At 43.7% G+C, this 17,542-nt stretch overlaps 1 protein-coding gene across 1 annotated transcript; it reads left to right on the forward strand.

Moving 5' to 3' along the window:
- The first annotated feature begins 10,206 nt into the window (after positions 1 to 10,206).
- On the forward strand, positions 10,207 to 14,470 carry LOC105477816 (proline rich 20G). The gene is made up of 3 exons (XM_011734629.2): positions 10,207 to 10,374; positions 10,885 to 10,943; positions 13,617 to 14,470. Exons 2-3 carry the CDS (start codon positions 10,892 to 10,894, stop codon positions 14,192 to 14,194), a joined length of 630 nt encoding a protein of 209 aa, XP_011732931.1. The 5' UTR covers positions 10,207 to 10,374; positions 10,885 to 10,891; the 3' UTR covers positions 14,195 to 14,470.
- Positions 14,471 to 17,542: the final 3,072 nt, after the last annotated feature.

Genomic DNA, 17,542 nt, shown 5'->3' on the forward strand with positions numbered 1-17,542 from the left:
GCTCCATCTCCCTGCCAGTTCTCCAAGCACCAGTCACAGCCAGTGGCCCCAGGGGGTCTCACTGCTTTTAGTGTTGGTTTGACAAATCCATCCACCTCCCTCTGGCATTGGTGTATCTCTGAGGCTATCTTTGGAAGCAGCGACCCTGTGCTAATTTGACATCTTACCAAGAGACAGAAGACAGTGTGCCACATGCCAGTTTTACAGGGAAAAAGATTCAGGAGAAAAGTATTTAAGTACTTTTCACATTGTATATTGAAAATATATTAAAGTTTTTTTTTTTTTTTAAGGGAAAACATGTAATTATTGTGTTTGTCACATCTAGTGGTTGAAAGCTGCTCTTCTTGTTTTCTCCAAGTCCTTATCATTTTCTTGGTGGGTGGCAGACCTCACATGAGGCCTGTACCATTAAACAGAACCCAGGGTCATGGCAACAACTTGAGTGCTTCTGCACCATGGGCTGTGGGAGCGAAGGATTGAAATCTGAATGACTCAAGAATAACACAAACTGTAGTTCCTATGTACCGAATGGCCTGTGATTCATTATTTTTATGAAGAAATATACAAAAGGAAGTGGAGTTGGTGTTTGGAAGTGGAGCTGGTGTTTTCCTTGTGAGTTTTTTTTCCATGACCGCACTTCATCAGAATCTCTGGGAGTGGGACCCAGGCGTCCTTGTTTTTAAAACTCTTCAGGTGACTTCAAGGACAGTCAAGGTTGAAAGCCACTGCCAACCTAGACAACTGGTTTTTAAACCCGGCTACACATTGTATTGCCTGAGAGGATCCTGCTTCCTGGCTCCCACTCCCAGAGGTTCCTATTTAATTGGTATGGAATACAGCCCGGGCACTGGGATTTCTAATGCTGCTCTAGTGATTCTAATGTGCAGCAAGGTTGAAGAGCCTTGGCCTTTGAGTGTGGCAGTTCCTCTCCCCTATACCTCTCACACCACTGTGTTCTTTGGTTTCATTCCATCTGATTTTTGAGCTTCCCTTCCAATAGTCACTATTTATTTATTTTTGTCCTGAAGGCTCTTTTGGAATGTTGCATATGTTTATCTGTTGTTTATTCACCATTGCTTTTTGTATCTCATGCCTTTCTTTGGTACTCTTTCTTTTCCCTACACAACAGCTTCCTTTAGAAGTTCGTTTAGCAGGAGTCTGGATGGAGCTATACATTTTCTGCACAGGTTTTAGAAAATTTATTTTTTTTTAATCTACTGTACTGACGGTTTGGCTGGGTATGGAATTCTGCCTTGATGGGCTCTCCCACTCTGAAGGCATTGTTCCACTGCCTTCTTTCCTCCAGGGCTGCCAGCGAGAGGGCTCTGCCAGGCTGTTAGGTGTTTTATATGATGTCTCTTTTTTGTCCGGTTGCTTTTATGCTTTCTCTCTTTGCCTTTTGTTTTTGGCAGTTGCACTCATATAATGTTTGGGTGTCAAGTTATTTATTCTTAGCCTGCTTGCAGTTTTTTTATTCTTTCATCTTAGCATTCAAGTCTTAGCTCGACTCCAAAGCTTGTTCAGCTATGCCCTCTGTGGATGTGTCTCTTCTCCCTCCTCTTAAATGTATGTTGGATGCCTTTAGAACCTCCCACATGTTTGTCTCCTAACCTGTCTTTCATATATTCCACCTCTTTGTCTATTCATTTGCACTATATTTGAATTCTTTACCTTTAAGCTATGTAATATTAATTTAATTTAATTTAAATATTTTAAAGGTAAGGTCTTTTTCTGTTGCTCAGGCTGGAGTGCAATGGTACAAGCATAGCTCACTGCAGCCTCAAACTCCTGGGCTCAAGCCTCCCATGTTGCTGAGACTACAGGCACATGTCACCATGTCCAACTAAGTTTTTTTATTTTAAAAAAAATTTTGAAATAGAGATGGGATCTCACTATGTTTCCCAAGCTGGTCTCAAACTCCTGGACTCAAATGATTCTCCCACCTCAGCCTTCCAAAGTGCTAGGCCACTTAAAATTTAAATTTTGATGTTTATACTTACTTCAAGAAGTTGTATTTGTATTTGCTTCATTTCAAAATCTACATGTTTTATTTGTTTTCATATTTTCCTTTCATGCTTATGCATTTTATTCCTTATTTTATCTTGTTAATAATTTTAAGCATATTGGCTTTATACTTGTTATTTAAATTTCTTGATATGCTAATCATTCTCTTCCTTTTTTTAGCTGACTCTTCCACTCAGAGACTCACTTCGTTATCGTTCATATGGGAGTCCTTATCTTCTGGAGATGTGTATTGAAATATTTATTATTGAAATGGCATGGTGCCTAAGGTTTGCTTCAAAAGGATCGGGTGTTGAGGGAGTGGGTAGGGTATAGATAAAGCAATGCTGGGTTCAGGATTTGTAGTTTTTACTTATGAGCTCATCTTTACTGAAGACTTTTTCCTTTGGGAATTCTCGTGTTCTGTGTTGTGGAAGTATTGCTAGAGAGAAAATTTTTGTTTTCCTTAGCTACTTATCCTCATAAATTTAACAGATGCTGGATAAGATTTTAAAAAATTGATATCTGGTCTTTGAGATTTTGGCAACATATGGTTAGTATAAATTGGGATTCCACACCCTGCTTAGGAACCTAGGATTCTTTTACCCAGAGCTTCAGTAGACCTCAGCCTCTTTGTTGCTTCTCTGGGCTGCTGGAAGATTCATTTTAGTTCCCTTTTTCACCAATGGGCAGTTTTTCCAGGGTCCCAGTTTGTAACTGAAGTCTCACTTCTGGCTCTCAAATGTGGGGGTACAAGGGCAAGTCTCCATTATGAGCCAATGTTTATAACGTCACCATTATATCAGTTATTTTTGTCTTTCAAGGTCAGTTCTATATTTATACATTTTCCAGCATTTCTATGTATGTGTGTATGTTTGTAGTCTGTGTTCTACCATGCCATTGGTTTTTGATTGTATATAGGAAATAACTTAGCTTTTTCCATTTAAATTTGTAATCAAGACTTTTCTTAATTATCTTATTCTTGGATTTCTCAGATAGATAATATCGCTTGAATATGTTTATAAAAATAATAATTAAAATGTATTGTTTTCCTATAAACAATATTATCCATCATTGTTTCATTATTTCACCTATTATTTCAAATTATCTTCAGATAAATCTCTGAGTCATTATGAGTCTCCACTCTGCAGGTGGAGGAATGAAGGCTTGGAGCTGTTAGGTGACTTGCCCAAGGTCATGTACTGTGAGTGGGACACGGGATTTGCAGCCTGGGTATAGCCACTTTGAGTCTGCAGAGTTAATGCCTACTCCATGGTACCTCCCTAAATGGTTATGATACATTTGCTTTTTTTAAAAATTCCTTTTTTGGTGTTTTATTAAAGTGACTAAATGTTCCAGAACAGTCTTCCAGTACAAACCTCCTGTAGGATAGAAAGTTGACCCACACCCAGTGTCCAGGTGCTCCTCCACATTCCCACCCTCACCTGAACTTAGGTTGAGGCCAGGTGCCTGGAGCTGGCCAATGAAACGGGAGTGAGAGTGAAATTTCGTGTTCCAGGTGGCAGAGGCTGCCAAACCCACATCAACCTTACATGAGGAAGAAGTAAGCTTGCACTGAGGAAAGCAACTGGGATGGGAGGAGAAGGGTTTTGTTGTGACAGCAAGTGCCAGTTACCCAGCTTTTTCCTGCTACTTTGTAAGAAATAAATTTCTGCTCTTTACACATTGCTCAGTCTCAGATATTCTGTCATAGAGGCACAACATACACACACACACTACATACACCTTTTCCTTCCTCACTGTCACCATAGTGTCCCCTCCTTTTGTCTAAAACCAATCCTTCCAACCCTGTTTCTCTCATTATCTGTGCCTTCTCTTCTCAGAACCTAATCATTTCATCTTTCTCAACCTCATATATTCAATCCTGTTCTCTTAATGGGATCCTCTTCATTTCTTTTATTTTACTTAAACATTCTTATCGTGATTATGATTTTTAAGGAGAGTCCTTACCCTTTAAATATGTACTGAAATATTTATGGTCTCAGTGGCATTGTGCCTGGGATTTGCTTCAAAATAATCCAAAGTTGAGAGAGGGGGTAGAGCACAGATGAAGTAAGATGGCCCAAGTTTTGGTACCTGTTGAGGCTGAGTGATGGGTACATGAGGGAGGTATCACACTCTCCTGTCTACTTTCCTGTAGAAATGTTTGAATTTTTCATAATAGGCAGATTTTCTTGAAATGGTTCACAAAAATTAATAGAAGAAAAAATTTTTTAAGAAATTATTTTTCAAAAACAGGAGGAGAAAACAATTTTATTGCAATCCGTGAAACACACTTACCCCCAATGCCTCTTCATTTCCATCCTCCTTATCTCCCACTTGTTCAGCACTGAGGACCTCAAGGGTATTTTTGTTACATTGGGGCCTTCAAAGGAGGGAGGGGCTGTGAGCCGATGAATGAAGGCAGCTTCTAGTAGCTGGAAAAGGCAAGAAAACAGATTCTCCCCTGGATCCTCCAGAGGAAACTTAGCCTCACTGATACCTTGATTTTAGCCTTGTAAGACATATTTTGGACTTCTGACCTCCAGTGCTGTAAAATAATAAATTTGTGTTAAGTCACTAAGTTGGTAGCAATTTGTTACAGCAGCAATAGGAAACTAGTATACATGTTTTATCACTGAATCAGAATATAGTCTTGGTCTGATACTGACTTCCCTTGTGGACAGCAGCAATATAACACATAGGTTAAGACTTGGAACTCTTGAATAAGAGTCAGGTTAAAATCCTGGTTCTGCCCCACAGTAGCTGGGTGACCGTGAATAAGCCACTCAATCACCCAATGCCCCCGTTGCTTCCTTTGTAAATGAGAATAACAGTATTACCTACACACTAAAGTTGTTGGGAGGATTGAATGCATGAATATGTAAAAAGGACTGGGAACAATGTCTGGCACATGGTAGTGTCCAATAGATGTTAGCTATTATTATTAGCTGTTATATGATTCTGACCTATTCTCATCAACTAATTCACCTGTTCCTTTGCCAATACCATACTATTTTGATAGCTGGGAAAGGCTCAACTTACTATTGTTCCTTTTTACAGCTTTTTTCCTCTGACGTTTAATTCTCCATATAAAATTTAAAACATTTCATCCAATTCCAAGAAAGAAAAAAAAAAACAGCATTGATTTTAACAAATGGTGTTGGAACAAACTGGATGCCCATAATTAAAAATATAAATCTCAATCCTTACTTCACACTACACAAAAATTAACAAAAATGGTTGTTAACCTAAAGGTGAAAGCTAAAACTATAAAACTTCTAGAAGAAAATATAGGAAAACTCTATATGACTTTGCAGTAGGCAAAGATTCTTTAGATGGGATACAAAAATCATGAATTGTACAATAAAACATTGATGCATTTTTTGCAATGGGCACTGTGATTTGTCACTAGACCCTTCTTCAGAAATTAAGTATTTGTGACCTCAGCTGTGAGAACTGCCACCAGCAGACAGCCCTCAGCCCTTGCAGATGGACCCTAAGGGACTGCCTTGGCTGAAGGAACTCCCCTGACCCTTACCCATGGGTACACTCATCCTCCAGGCAGCTTGCATCCGGCGACATTCAATGGGGACATCAAGGCCTGGCCCTATTGCCCCAACTCAGAATAGCTTTAGAAGGTCACCTTACCACCAGAATATCCCAGAGGGTCTACTGAAGCACAGTATTGAGGCTGAGTGGTCCTGCCTCTTTCCCTCCAACATCCCTAAAAGGCACACCTCATACACCTTCTGCACTCTAATTTCCATCTCAGAGTTGGCTTCCTGGGAATCCCAACTTGAGACACTGGCCCTCATTAAAATTAAAATCTGTTCTTTCAAGGACACTGTTAAGAAAATGAAAAGGCAAGCCACAGAATGGGAGAATACATTCACACTCAATACATATATTCATCAAAGACCTGTATCTATAACACACAAAGAACTCTTACTACTCAAGAATAGAAAGTCAACTCAATAAAAAGGGTAAAAGTTTTGAACAGAAACTTCACAAAAGTATCTATGGCTGTGGTCAGTGAGAACATGAAAGCCCAATAAGGATAAGAATATGCAAATGAGCACAGAACATCCTGTGGTGCCAGGGAGCAAGCAGGGGCTCCAAATCAAACCAAAAGCCACAGTGATGGGGCATGTATTAGTCAGTTCTCACACTGTTGATAAAGACATACCTGAGAGAATAATTTATAAAGAAAAAGAGGTTTAATGGACTCTCAGTTCCATGTGGCTGGGGAGGCCTCACAATCATGGCAGAAGGCAAAAGGCACATCTTATATGGAGGCAGACAAGAGAGAATGAAAACCAAGGGAAAGGGGAAACCCCTTATAAAATCATCAGATCTCATGAGATTTATTCACTACCATGAGAACAATATGGGAGAAACAGCCCCCATGATTCAATTATCTCCCACCAGGTCCCTCACACAACATGTGGGAATTATGGGAGCTACAATTCAAGATGAGATTTAAGTGGGAACATAGCCAAACCATATCAGGGTGTGACAAAAGGACCCAGCAACCAACTGAAGGAGCTCCCAATGGCCAAGGCTGGAAACTTTGAGTGACAAAATAATTAACTAAATAATTAATAATTAAATATGTAATGAAAATATTTAACAAAATAATTAGCTAAATTATTAAATAATTAATCCCATGAAGAATTGGATTATAATCCAAAGTATACAACAGATATCCATGAGTCCATACTGATAAATACACAGGGAAGAGTAGAAAAATCCCCCACACAGGAGAACTCCAAATAATTTAGATAGCCATTCTCCTGGAAGGAGATAAGCATATTTTCCCTTTTTTAAAGTGTAGGTTACAGATAGTGACTTCCAAAAAATGCAGCAGAGAAAGAGAGGGGAAAATTACTTTATGGTGGAGAAACCTACCAACACTGCCCCAGCTAGGTGACCAGGACGAATACCATCTGTGATAAGCCATGTTGATAGTGTGCACCCTAGATAGGATGGGATGGGAATAGCTCTTTCCGTCAGCAATCTTCCTTACAAAAACACACCATTCCAGTAGGATCATGAGGAACACATCAGATGAATTTCAGGAGAGGACATCTTACAGTATATCTGACCAGTAATCAAAGTGTCAAGGTCATCAAAAACAAGGCAAGCCTGAAAAACCCTCGCACCCAAGAGGAGATATGACTAATTATAATGTGGTACCCTGGATGGGGTTCTGAGACAGAAAAGGTATGTTAGGTCAAAACCGAGAATAGATCAAGCATAGACTTTAGTTAATAATGTGTATCAGTATTGGCTAATGTATCAATAATTGTTATTTCCATACTAATTAATTATGACAAATATACCATGCTAATGTAAGATGCTAGGAATGGTAAATTTTGTGTGGGTTGTATGAGACCTCTCTGTGTTTTTTCCAACTTTTCTGTGAGTCTAAAACTATTCTAAAATAAAAACACTTAGTTTTAAGAATCCATTAAGCATATCATTAGTCATCAAGGGAATGCAAGTTGAAACCACTATGAGACACCACTCCACAGACACTAGAGCGGCTTAAAGGAAAAGGATCAGTAACATCAAGTGTTGACAGGGATGTGGGAGTGCCTAAAACCCTCACACACTTCGGGAAGGAATGTAAAATCCCACAACCAATAGGGAAACAATTTGATAATTTTTTATAAATCTAAAAAAAACCCACTTGATTATTTGACCCAGAAATCTCACTTGTAGATATTTACCCAAGTAAAATCAAAGCATATGTCTATCCAAAGTCTTGTACATGAGTGTTCTTAGCAGTTTTATTCATTATAGTCCCAAACTGGAAACAACCCAATCAACGTCCATCAGCTAGTAGTGACTGGATAAACAAACTGTGGTCTATTCATGCAATGAGAGACCACCCAGCGATGAAAAGGAATGAATGACTTATGCATTCTACAACACAGATGGACCTCAACAACATTATGTCAAGCAAGAGAAACCCGGCAGAAAAGGGGGTGTACTGTATGCTTCCACTTATGTGAAATCCTAGAACACCCAAAAATAATCTGTAGAGATAAAAAGCAGATCAGTGGTTGCTGGGGCAAGGATGGGGAAAGTGGCCTGACTGCAAAGGGACACAAAGGAGCTGGCCCAGTGATGAAATTATTCTCTATCTTAGTTGTGGAGGTGGTTACCCAAGTCTACAAGTTTATCAAAATCATCAAATTGGGTACTTCAAATGGATGCATTTTACTGTGTGTAAATTGTACTTCAATGAAGTTGATTTTTTTAAAAAACAAAAGCAACAACAACAAAAAAATTGAGAGCCTAACTGGAAAGGCATTACTTATACACTATATATATATATATATATTTTTTTTTTTTTTTGAGACAGGGTCTGACTCTGTGTCCCAGGCTAGAATGTAGTTGTGCCATCTTGGCTCACTGCAGCCTTGACCTCCCTGGTTCAAGTAATCTTCCCACCTCAGCTTACACAGTGGATGGACCACAGGTGGGTGCCACCACACACAGGTAAGTTTTTTTTAGGTTTTTTGTTTGTTTTGGTAGAGATGGGGCCTTGCTATGTTGCCCAGGCTGGTCTCAAACTCCTGAACTCAAGTAATTCTCTCACCTCCATCTCCCAAAGTTCTGGGATTACAGGCATGAGACACCGTGCTTGGCCAGAATTTTTAAAACAACATTATCGGAGCAGGGTGTGGCAGCTTATGCCCGTAATCCCAGTCACTTAGGAGGACTAGGCGGGAGGATTGCTTTAGGCCAGGAGTTTGAGATTAGCCCAGGCAACACAGCGAAACTTTGTCTCGACAACAACAACACCCAATTAGCAGGAGTGGTGGCGTTAGCCTGTGGTCCCAGCTACTCGGGAGGCTGAGGTGGAAATATCGCTTGAGCTTAGGAGTTCAAGACCAGCCTGGGCACATGGGCGAACCCCACCTCTACAAAAAGAACAAAAATTAGGCGGGTGTGGTGGTGTGAACCCATGGTCCCAGCTACTCGGGAGGCTGAGACAGGAGAATCGGTTCAACCCAGGAGGTGGAGGTTGCAGTGAACTGAGATCGCACCACTGCACTTCAGCCTGGGCGACAGAGGGAGACTCCGGATCTTTAAGAAACCAACAAGCAAACCAACCAACCAACCAAACCACTGCAGACGCCTTCCTCTGTGCTGGTGTTTCCTGCTCTCTTCCTCCTCCCGTGTGTCCGTGTGTGTACCCACAGTAGTAAACGCACGAGGTGTGCCTTAACACGTACCTCCAGCCCCATCGCCATCTCTCTGAGTTCCAGACCCTTTTTACAAAAGGCCACTTGACATCTTCACGTGGTGCCTCAAAAGCTTCTTCAACTCAACTTGCAGAAGCCAACCTCTCCATCTTCCACTCAGCGCAGGTTCCTGGTCCACCTCTGTCTGAAGGAACGGGAGGCCAAGGCTGCAGGCTCCTTCCCTCCAAGGGCTGTCTACACGGCTCACTTTCCCTTGCAGATTTATCTCCCTCCCGGGGAACGTTCTTTGCCTCTGATGCCCACAGTCTTAGCCTAACACAATCCTGCGCCCAGCCCCTAGTGCTGTGTAGCCCCCTTGCCTCTAGGAGTTAACCTGGGCACCCTGAGTTCTCTCCTTCACAGCTAGTCTGACCGTTTTTCAAATGTTCACCCACTCAGGACACCATTCTGTGGTTTCCCGGAACAAGACCAGCTCCTGCGGTCCCCGCCCCCACCTCGCACACCCGGGACCTGGGCCTGGTCTCCCCCTCCATTCGTGGAATGGGCTGGCCTCCCTTCCAGTCTGGGCCTCAGTGCCCGTTCTTCACTCCCCTGCCTCCCTCCCTGCCCTTCCCAGCCCGGTTCACGTCGACTAATTTCAAATTCCAAATTCCAAACTTTCCCCCTACCAATGCTTTCCTTCCCCACGCTCAGATCTAATCAAATCAAATCTTCCTATTTGCTACTCTCGCGGCACCACACCTCCCTTTTGCTGGCACTTACTTGTAATTATGAATTTTTTTTCTCAACGATTAGATTGATCAACCAACCACTGACATGTATGAATAGGGGCTTCAGGGTGGGCCCCATTTGACAGGCAAAGGACTGGCCCAATGACCTTCCAAGCCCAGTCAGGCCCGCCCCAGCTGGCCCCGCCCCTGACCTCTCCCATCACGTGATGGCCTCACCGCCTTTTAAGAGGGAGCGCGCGAGGCTGCGAGCAGTCAGTCAGCTTTCTGCCGGGCTCTGAGCTAGGACCGCTGGGTGCTCCCTCCTGCCTGCCTGGTAGGGGGCGCATTTGAGGGCGACATCGGAGCCACAGCCGTGATCCTGTGGACACCTCCAGCTCCTCGGGCCTCTCCTCATAGAAGAGAGCCAGCTGCACGGAGATCAGGTGTGTGTCTGGGTGTCCCTGAGGGGTGGGTAGAGTTTGCGTGGGTACAGGTGGGAACAGAATCCTCAGTGCTCTAGAAGGCCGAGGCCACATCCCTTGTCACCACTACCTTCTTCACAACTCTGTTCCCCATCCTCCATCTTCTTTTTCTCTTCCGCTAAGGAGGGATCATTCCTCCAGGAGGCCTAAGTCTCCCCAGTACAAGCTTTGCCTGAAGAAACTGGGGTAAGTTAATCAAGCCGCCTCTAGGCCAGTCCCTGCTTGCTACTGGCTCCCCCTTGGAAATCCCTTACAGTGTCGAAGTCTCCCCCCACCCCAACTCCCACCTTCTTCACAGGATCCCCTTGACTGCGCCCCGCCGGCTCTGTGCAAATGCTCTGAAGTTCGCGAGCGGCGGTGGCCCTGGAGGAGGGGGTGAGGTAGGGTCCACATCGCTGCGTGATGCTTGAGAAATTAGGCTGTGGTTTAACACCCTGACTGACCCATTTTCCTCCCCACTCCCTCCCGCAGATTCCTCATGGAGGAACCAAGGCGTTCGAAACGACTTCGCTCCATGGCCCCTAATCAAGGTACCATCAAACATCCACCATTCTCTTTAATTTTTTCCAGATTTTTACTTTACTTTTGGTATCGACTTATAGAACTTAGATATGCAAATGTGACATGTTATGAAATGCAGCAGCCCCTGCTCCTTCTCAGTCTCCCGCACCTTTGGGACCACCACCTCCATCTGGGTAGCCATTACTTCTAGCATTTCCTCTCATTCTTTAAATAACATGCGTAGCCTACTGCTATTTCTTTTTCCGTTTAGACTTTATTTATGGTCTTCCCGCTAGACTAGTGGAGTATTTAGCTGTAGTTCACACATTCCCACCACCACCACCACTCACCCAGCCACACCCATCCCAGGGCACACACCCTGTGCTCCTCCCCCACTGCCCAGGAGCCAGGAGGACACTAGGATTACTTTGCACCTCTTGCATAACTTGAGTTTTCCAGGACTTAATACTTCTCCTCGGTTATTATGTGTTCACTTATCACGAGTCCATTCCCCAATTCTTCCCCAGTTGCTTAAATTCAAACCCAATCAAGCATTCTCTCAGTTTCACTTTCTCATAGCCTGCTCCAACGGGGACTGGCTGCTCCGAGTCAGCTCCCAGCTGCCACTCCAGGATCTCCCTTCCATATCATCTGGGAAATTCGTTTTCCTCTTTTGAATTTTATCCAATTTCCTATGTCTGGTGTCTTTTTCTTTCTTATTTTACTTTTTCTCTTCGGAAGAGTGAGTTCTCACACTATATCTCGATCTGTGTATGATAAACCAGTACTCTCACCTTGTTCTTTTCTGGAGGTATTGGAATTTGATGGCCATTGCCAAATTACTCTTGAAAACATTTCCCTTCACACACTGTCCTAAATCTTTTAATCTTGTCTAGTTTGATAGACACATTACAGTAAAGCATGCCTTGAAGGGAAATTATTTAAGATCTTGCTTGTCTGCAAACATCTTCGTTCTAATTCCTAAGGGATACTTTGGTTGGATATCAAATTTTGGGTGGGAAATCCATTTCATTCAAAAATTTTGAAGACATTTTCTATTATCTTCTAGATTTAATTGCTGCTTTTGAGCTGTCTGATTTTTGAGACATGTTGAATCTTGACCCTTTCCATATTGCCTTTCCTCCCTTTCTCTTTCTCCCTCTCTGGAAGATTTTAGAATCTTTTGTTGTCACCACTACTCTGGAATTTTATGGGGATGTGTCTCAGTAACAATACACTTCTAATTTTCTTTTATTTTATCTTCCTTCCTTTCCATCATTTTGGATTTAAGCTCTCTTTTCTGGGAGATCTTCTCAACACTATCCTCCAGAATTTCCATGGAGATTTTTATTTCTGCTCTCACAATTTTAATTTCAAAAAGCTGTAGTTTTTCTGAATATTCCTTTTCAAAAGTACCCTATAATTGATTCATGGGCAAAATTCCTTCTATCTCTCTGGGGATATTAATTATAGATGTTTTTGGAAAGTCTCATCTGTGGCATAAACTGTTTCTTCCAAGTTGGCTTTTTTTGTGTTATTGTTCTATCTCTTGTGTTAGAGCCTTTCCTCTGATGTTTGGCGATCTCTGATTGTTGCTTATAGTTTAAAAATGGGACCCAGAAGAAGCTGTTGGGAGCCCCAAGCCTGTGGATGGGGCTTGTTGATTGCATTCCACAGAATATATATGGTTGGGCTATGTAACTGGGCAACCCTAGATGCCAGTTTCTTGGGACTTTTTCTTAGGCTACACAGGTTTCCCTAGGAGGAATATTCAGACGATCTTCAAAGCCTGCTCTGTCATTGATAAAATTTCTGTAGACATTTGTCTAGTTTTGGACTTCCTGTTCTGTTCCATTGCTCAATCATGTATCTGTGTGAACACCTCCCCTCCTTACCAAGCTAGCTTATAGCTACCCTAGGCTTCTTTCCTCCTGGAAGCCATACAACTACCCCCGGCCCCCCTGTCACCTGGAATCCTATCCCTCCCTGCTATCCCCACTAATCCTCTCTCACCTCTGCCTTTCTAAATCCCACCCATCATCCTTGATATCCCCAGCTTATGTTAACTTCTCCAATAAGACTTTCTGATCATCTCCTTCCCAATACATGTTAAGAAGCTTACTTGAACCAGACACTAATCTAAACATTTCTCTTCTAGTAACTCAGTTCTTTTAAGGACCCAGGGGTTGGCATGTTATTATACCAATTTATGAAAAGGGGCACTGATGCCCAGATAAGTGAAGCTGCCTGGGAATACAACCCCAGCATTCTGGATCTGGAGCCACCTCCCTTATGATACCCTTCACCTCCCAGCTGGTCACTCATTAGCATCATTCATTTTTAGGTGTTCTGTTTGTCTCTCCTACTGAGGTTTAAGCACAGCAAGGGCAGCAATGTGTCATTTTTATTCAAACTCAGCCTCTGCAGGGAACTGTAGACTCATTTACTTATTAGTAAAATGGCGATCATAATATCTGACTGACAAGGTCATTGCAAGGACTTGAGAGGCTCATGGAAAGTGCTGAGCCCAGGCTAGGCCCTTGGACAGACAGTGCTCCTGAGGGCTCACCCTGCAGGCATCTCCTGACCTCTGTTTGCCTGGGTTCCCCTGGGCCCTCCCTGAACCCCTCTCTTTGTCTCCCTTCCTGAAGGCTTCCTGGGTGGCCCCTACTCCATCTCCTCACACTCTGCTTCTCTTTTAGCTTCAGGTGGGCCTCCTACAGAGCCAGGCTGCTCTAGTGTGGACCATGAAGACCCTGTAGAGCCAGTCCAACCCGCAAAACCCACTGCTTACGTGAAACCCATGAGATGGGAGCCCCCAGCTCGCGCAGAGCTGGCTCGTCCTGCAGGAATAGGCCGGCGCAGGGGAGGAAGCTGGCGGGCAGGTCGAGCCCGTGGCAGTGGGGCGGTGCTCCACAGGGTCCCCGGCCAGAGAGAGGGGCCAGATGTGTACATCCATCTGAACTACCATGGAGAGCCAGGCCACCAGGGGGAACCGGAAGCCGGGCAGAACCTAGCCTTCTCTTTTACTGAAGCAGCTCCTATGCCCGGAATTGTGCAGGAAGGCCCCGGTCCCCATGCAGCCCAGCCTGAGGTGGGGTTTCAGGAGCCACCTCCTGCTCCTGGGCCTGTGGCTGTGGCCAGGCAGCCCATGTTGGCCCTCTATCCCTGTATCGGGTTCAGGCCTCTGGGTGGCTCAGCTTTTTTGCGCATCATGCAGACCTCCAGTGGCACCTACGTGCACGGGGTCCCAGTGTTCCTTGCCCACATTGCACACTAACCTCTGTCACCCATATTGCTGCCAGCCTCCCTTTCTTCCACCTGGACTTTCCCCCATCCCCAAACTCTAGCCCCATTTCTGCTCCACTCATCCCTGCCCATCCCAGCCAGGGCCCTTACTTTGTGTTGTCATGCGCCTCCAAGTCCTCCTCCCAGGATCCTGACAGTAGTCCATCTGCTTCCAATGTCCCTCTTGCCTCTGCTTTGTATGTTCTGTCAAAGATACAGATGCATGGAATTCCTCAATGCTTATTCAAATAAACCAGCAGCTCCCTGAGTCCTTTTAGTGTGCTTATATTAAAAGCCAATTAAATCAAGCCTGTAATCCCAGCACTTTGGGAGGCCAAGACGGGTGGATCACGAGGTCAGGAAATCGAGACCATCCTGGCTAACACGGTGAAACCCCGTCTCTACTAAAAAATACAAAAAACTAGTCGGGCCCAGTGGCGGGCGCCTGTAGTCCCAGCTACTCGGGAGGCTGAGGCAGGAGAATGGCGGGAACCCAGGAGGCGGAGCTTGCAGTGAGCTGAGATCCGGCCACTGCACTCCAGCCCGGGCGACAGAGGGAGACTCCGTCTCAAAAAAAAAAAAAAGCCAATTAAAGATACTTGGGATGAAAAACAAGGTTGTTGGAATCCAAAGTTATGTTGATGATTTGAATCACAGAATAGATAGGACTGAGGAATAAAAAAACTAGATATTTGGGCAAGAGAGAGATGGAGAGTGTGACAGAGCAGTCACCCAGGGAGCTCCCCTGTGGATCCACAGGTCATCTAACGTGGAGCTCCCCAGGGATCCATCATCCTGGGGATCAGAGGTCATGTAACATGGAGTTCTCCTGGGATCCATTGTCCTGAGGATCCACAGGTCATGTAAGGTGGAGTTCTTCTGGGATCCATTGCCCTGAGGATCCACAGGTCATGTAATGTGAATCTCTTACGGGATCCATTGTCCTGAGGATCCACAGGTCATCTAACATGGAGCTCTCCCAGGATCCATCATCCTGAGGATTTGCAGGCCATCTAACATAGAGCTCTCCCAGGATCCATCATCCTGAGGATCCACAGGTCATCAAAAATGGAGCTGTCCTGCAATCCATTGTCCTGAGGATCCACAGGTCATCTAATGTGACGCTCCCCTGGGATCCATCGTCCAGAAGATACTCAGGTCCTTTAGCAGGGAGCTTCCCCGGGATCCATTGTCCTGAGGATCCACAGGTCACCTAACATGGAGCTCCCCCAGGATCCATCATCCTGAAGATGAGAGGTCATCAAATATGGAGCTCCCCTGGGAACTGTCATCCTAGGTATCCAGAAGTCATCTATCGTGGAACTCCCCTGAGATCTGTCATCCTGCGGATCCACATATCATGGGATGTGGAGTTCCCTCACAATCTGTCCTGAGGATCAGAGGTCATCTAACATGGATCTCCCTCGGGATCCATCGTCCTGAGTATCCACAGGTCATCTAATGTGGAACTCTGCTGGGATTCGTTATCCTGAGGATCCACATGGCATGTGACGTGGAGCTCCCTCATGATCCATTGTCCTGAGGATCAGAGGTCATCTAACTTGGAGCTCTTCCGTGATCCGTCGTCCTGAGGATCCAGAAGTCACCTAACATGGAACTCTCCCAGGATCCATCATCCTGGGGATCCACAGGATCCATCGTCCACAGGATACAGAAGTCATCTAACATGGAGAGCCTGAACATTTGGATGACAGCAAAATACGAGGAAATTATGGCTATATGAATTCTCCCAATGAAAGAAAGATGTGAATCCTTAGCAGGCTACAAGAATAACACCCTTTGGGAGTATGAAGTATGGTAGAGAGAACATTCCAAAAGCTGCCTGAAAGCCGAGACCTGCATGGAAAGCAGAATTAGGCTCACAGTAGACTTTGCGTGACAGCATCAATGACTGTGGAAAGCAACGGTGCAACATCCTTAGAGCTTCGAGAGGGAAGTAACTCCGAATCTAGAATTCTATGATCAATCAAATGTTTTGGAGGAGGAGTGAAGGAGGCAAGAAGTGTCAGCTCAAGGGCAAGGCCACATGAAGAAAGAGCCTACAGAAAAGGGACAAAAAGCCAGACTCTTACTAAGACTGGACCTGAAGCCTGAGCTTCCCCCTGAACTTAGAATACACAACTTATAATGTGCAAGCTACTAAACCGCTTTTCTGTTCAGGGAGGTTTGAATTCAGCTGTTATGTATGGCAAAAGTATGAATAATGTTTTTCAGCCAGGGGAAAAGAAACAAAAAATCCTAGAAAAAGTGGGATGCAAGAAGAATCAGAAAGCAAGGAAATTCGTTAGCTATATTATTAAGTCTAGATAAGTATGATTCTGGAAGATCTGGAAGGGCGATCTAGAATTAAAATTCCAGAAGACTTTGACATAGACATTTGGGGCATGGGGGACTTCAGAAGGAGCTAGACGTTATTAAAGTTCTTGTCTAGCTCTTGGAGATGACCTAGAGGCTGAATATAAGAGAACAATGAAATCTGACACATTTATAAGTCAAAGTGTATGTTTCCATTGGGAACCACAACATGAATTAGAATAGAATGTAAAATTTCAAACAGATTAAGGAAAAGGGGGATCAAAGAAAATTTGATAATTCAAACAAGAGGCATGGGAGGTTAATAGAAACAAGGAGAGAGTGTGACATACTTATGGTGCTAAATAAGGAATCAGTAATTTGATGGCTTCATCCTTAGCTTCCTCCTGGCTTTAACGGAAATATTTTAAATGTTTCACCATTAAGCAACATATTTGCTGTAGGTTTCTCACAGATGTTTGATCAAATTGAGGTAGTTCTAATTTTTTTAGAATTTGATAAAAGGTGTATTATGAATTGGATTTCGTATTTTATTAAGTAGGCTTTTATTAGCTGATTTTGAGTCACTTGTAAGAGAAAATGTCCAAGTAACATGAAGAGAATTTTTCCCATCAAAAATTTTTGTCTTGTGTATTCAATCCTCTTAAATAAACCCTTCTCTTTGACTTTTTTTTTACTATAGCTCTTTTACTAAAATTTCACAAATTATGAATATAGAATGTCTTTACCAAAACCAGAAAAAAGAGACAAAAGGTAGAAAAACAATGTCTGCTGCCTCTATTCTTCATTCCTATTGTATCTTTCCCCATAATCACATGAGTCTATACAAGCAAATGTGTACATTAAAAGTATCGTTTGTGGTTTGATTTTACAAACACCCGGCATGCCATCCACCAGGGGTCATGCTGAAGTGACTACAGGGTCCAGGCAGGCAACCCGGGTGTGGCAGATGTGGTGGGGACCAGCGCCTCTCTTGAGCCCATGCCCCCTCCAAAGTGGGCAGAGG

This window comes from Macaca nemestrina, chromosome 2, assembly GCF_043159975.1.
Source record: "Macaca nemestrina isolate mMacNem1 chromosome 2, mMacNem.hap1, whole genome shotgun sequence".
NCBI classification, from domain to species: Eukaryota; Metazoa; Chordata; class Mammalia; order Primates; family Cercopithecidae; genus Macaca; species Macaca nemestrina.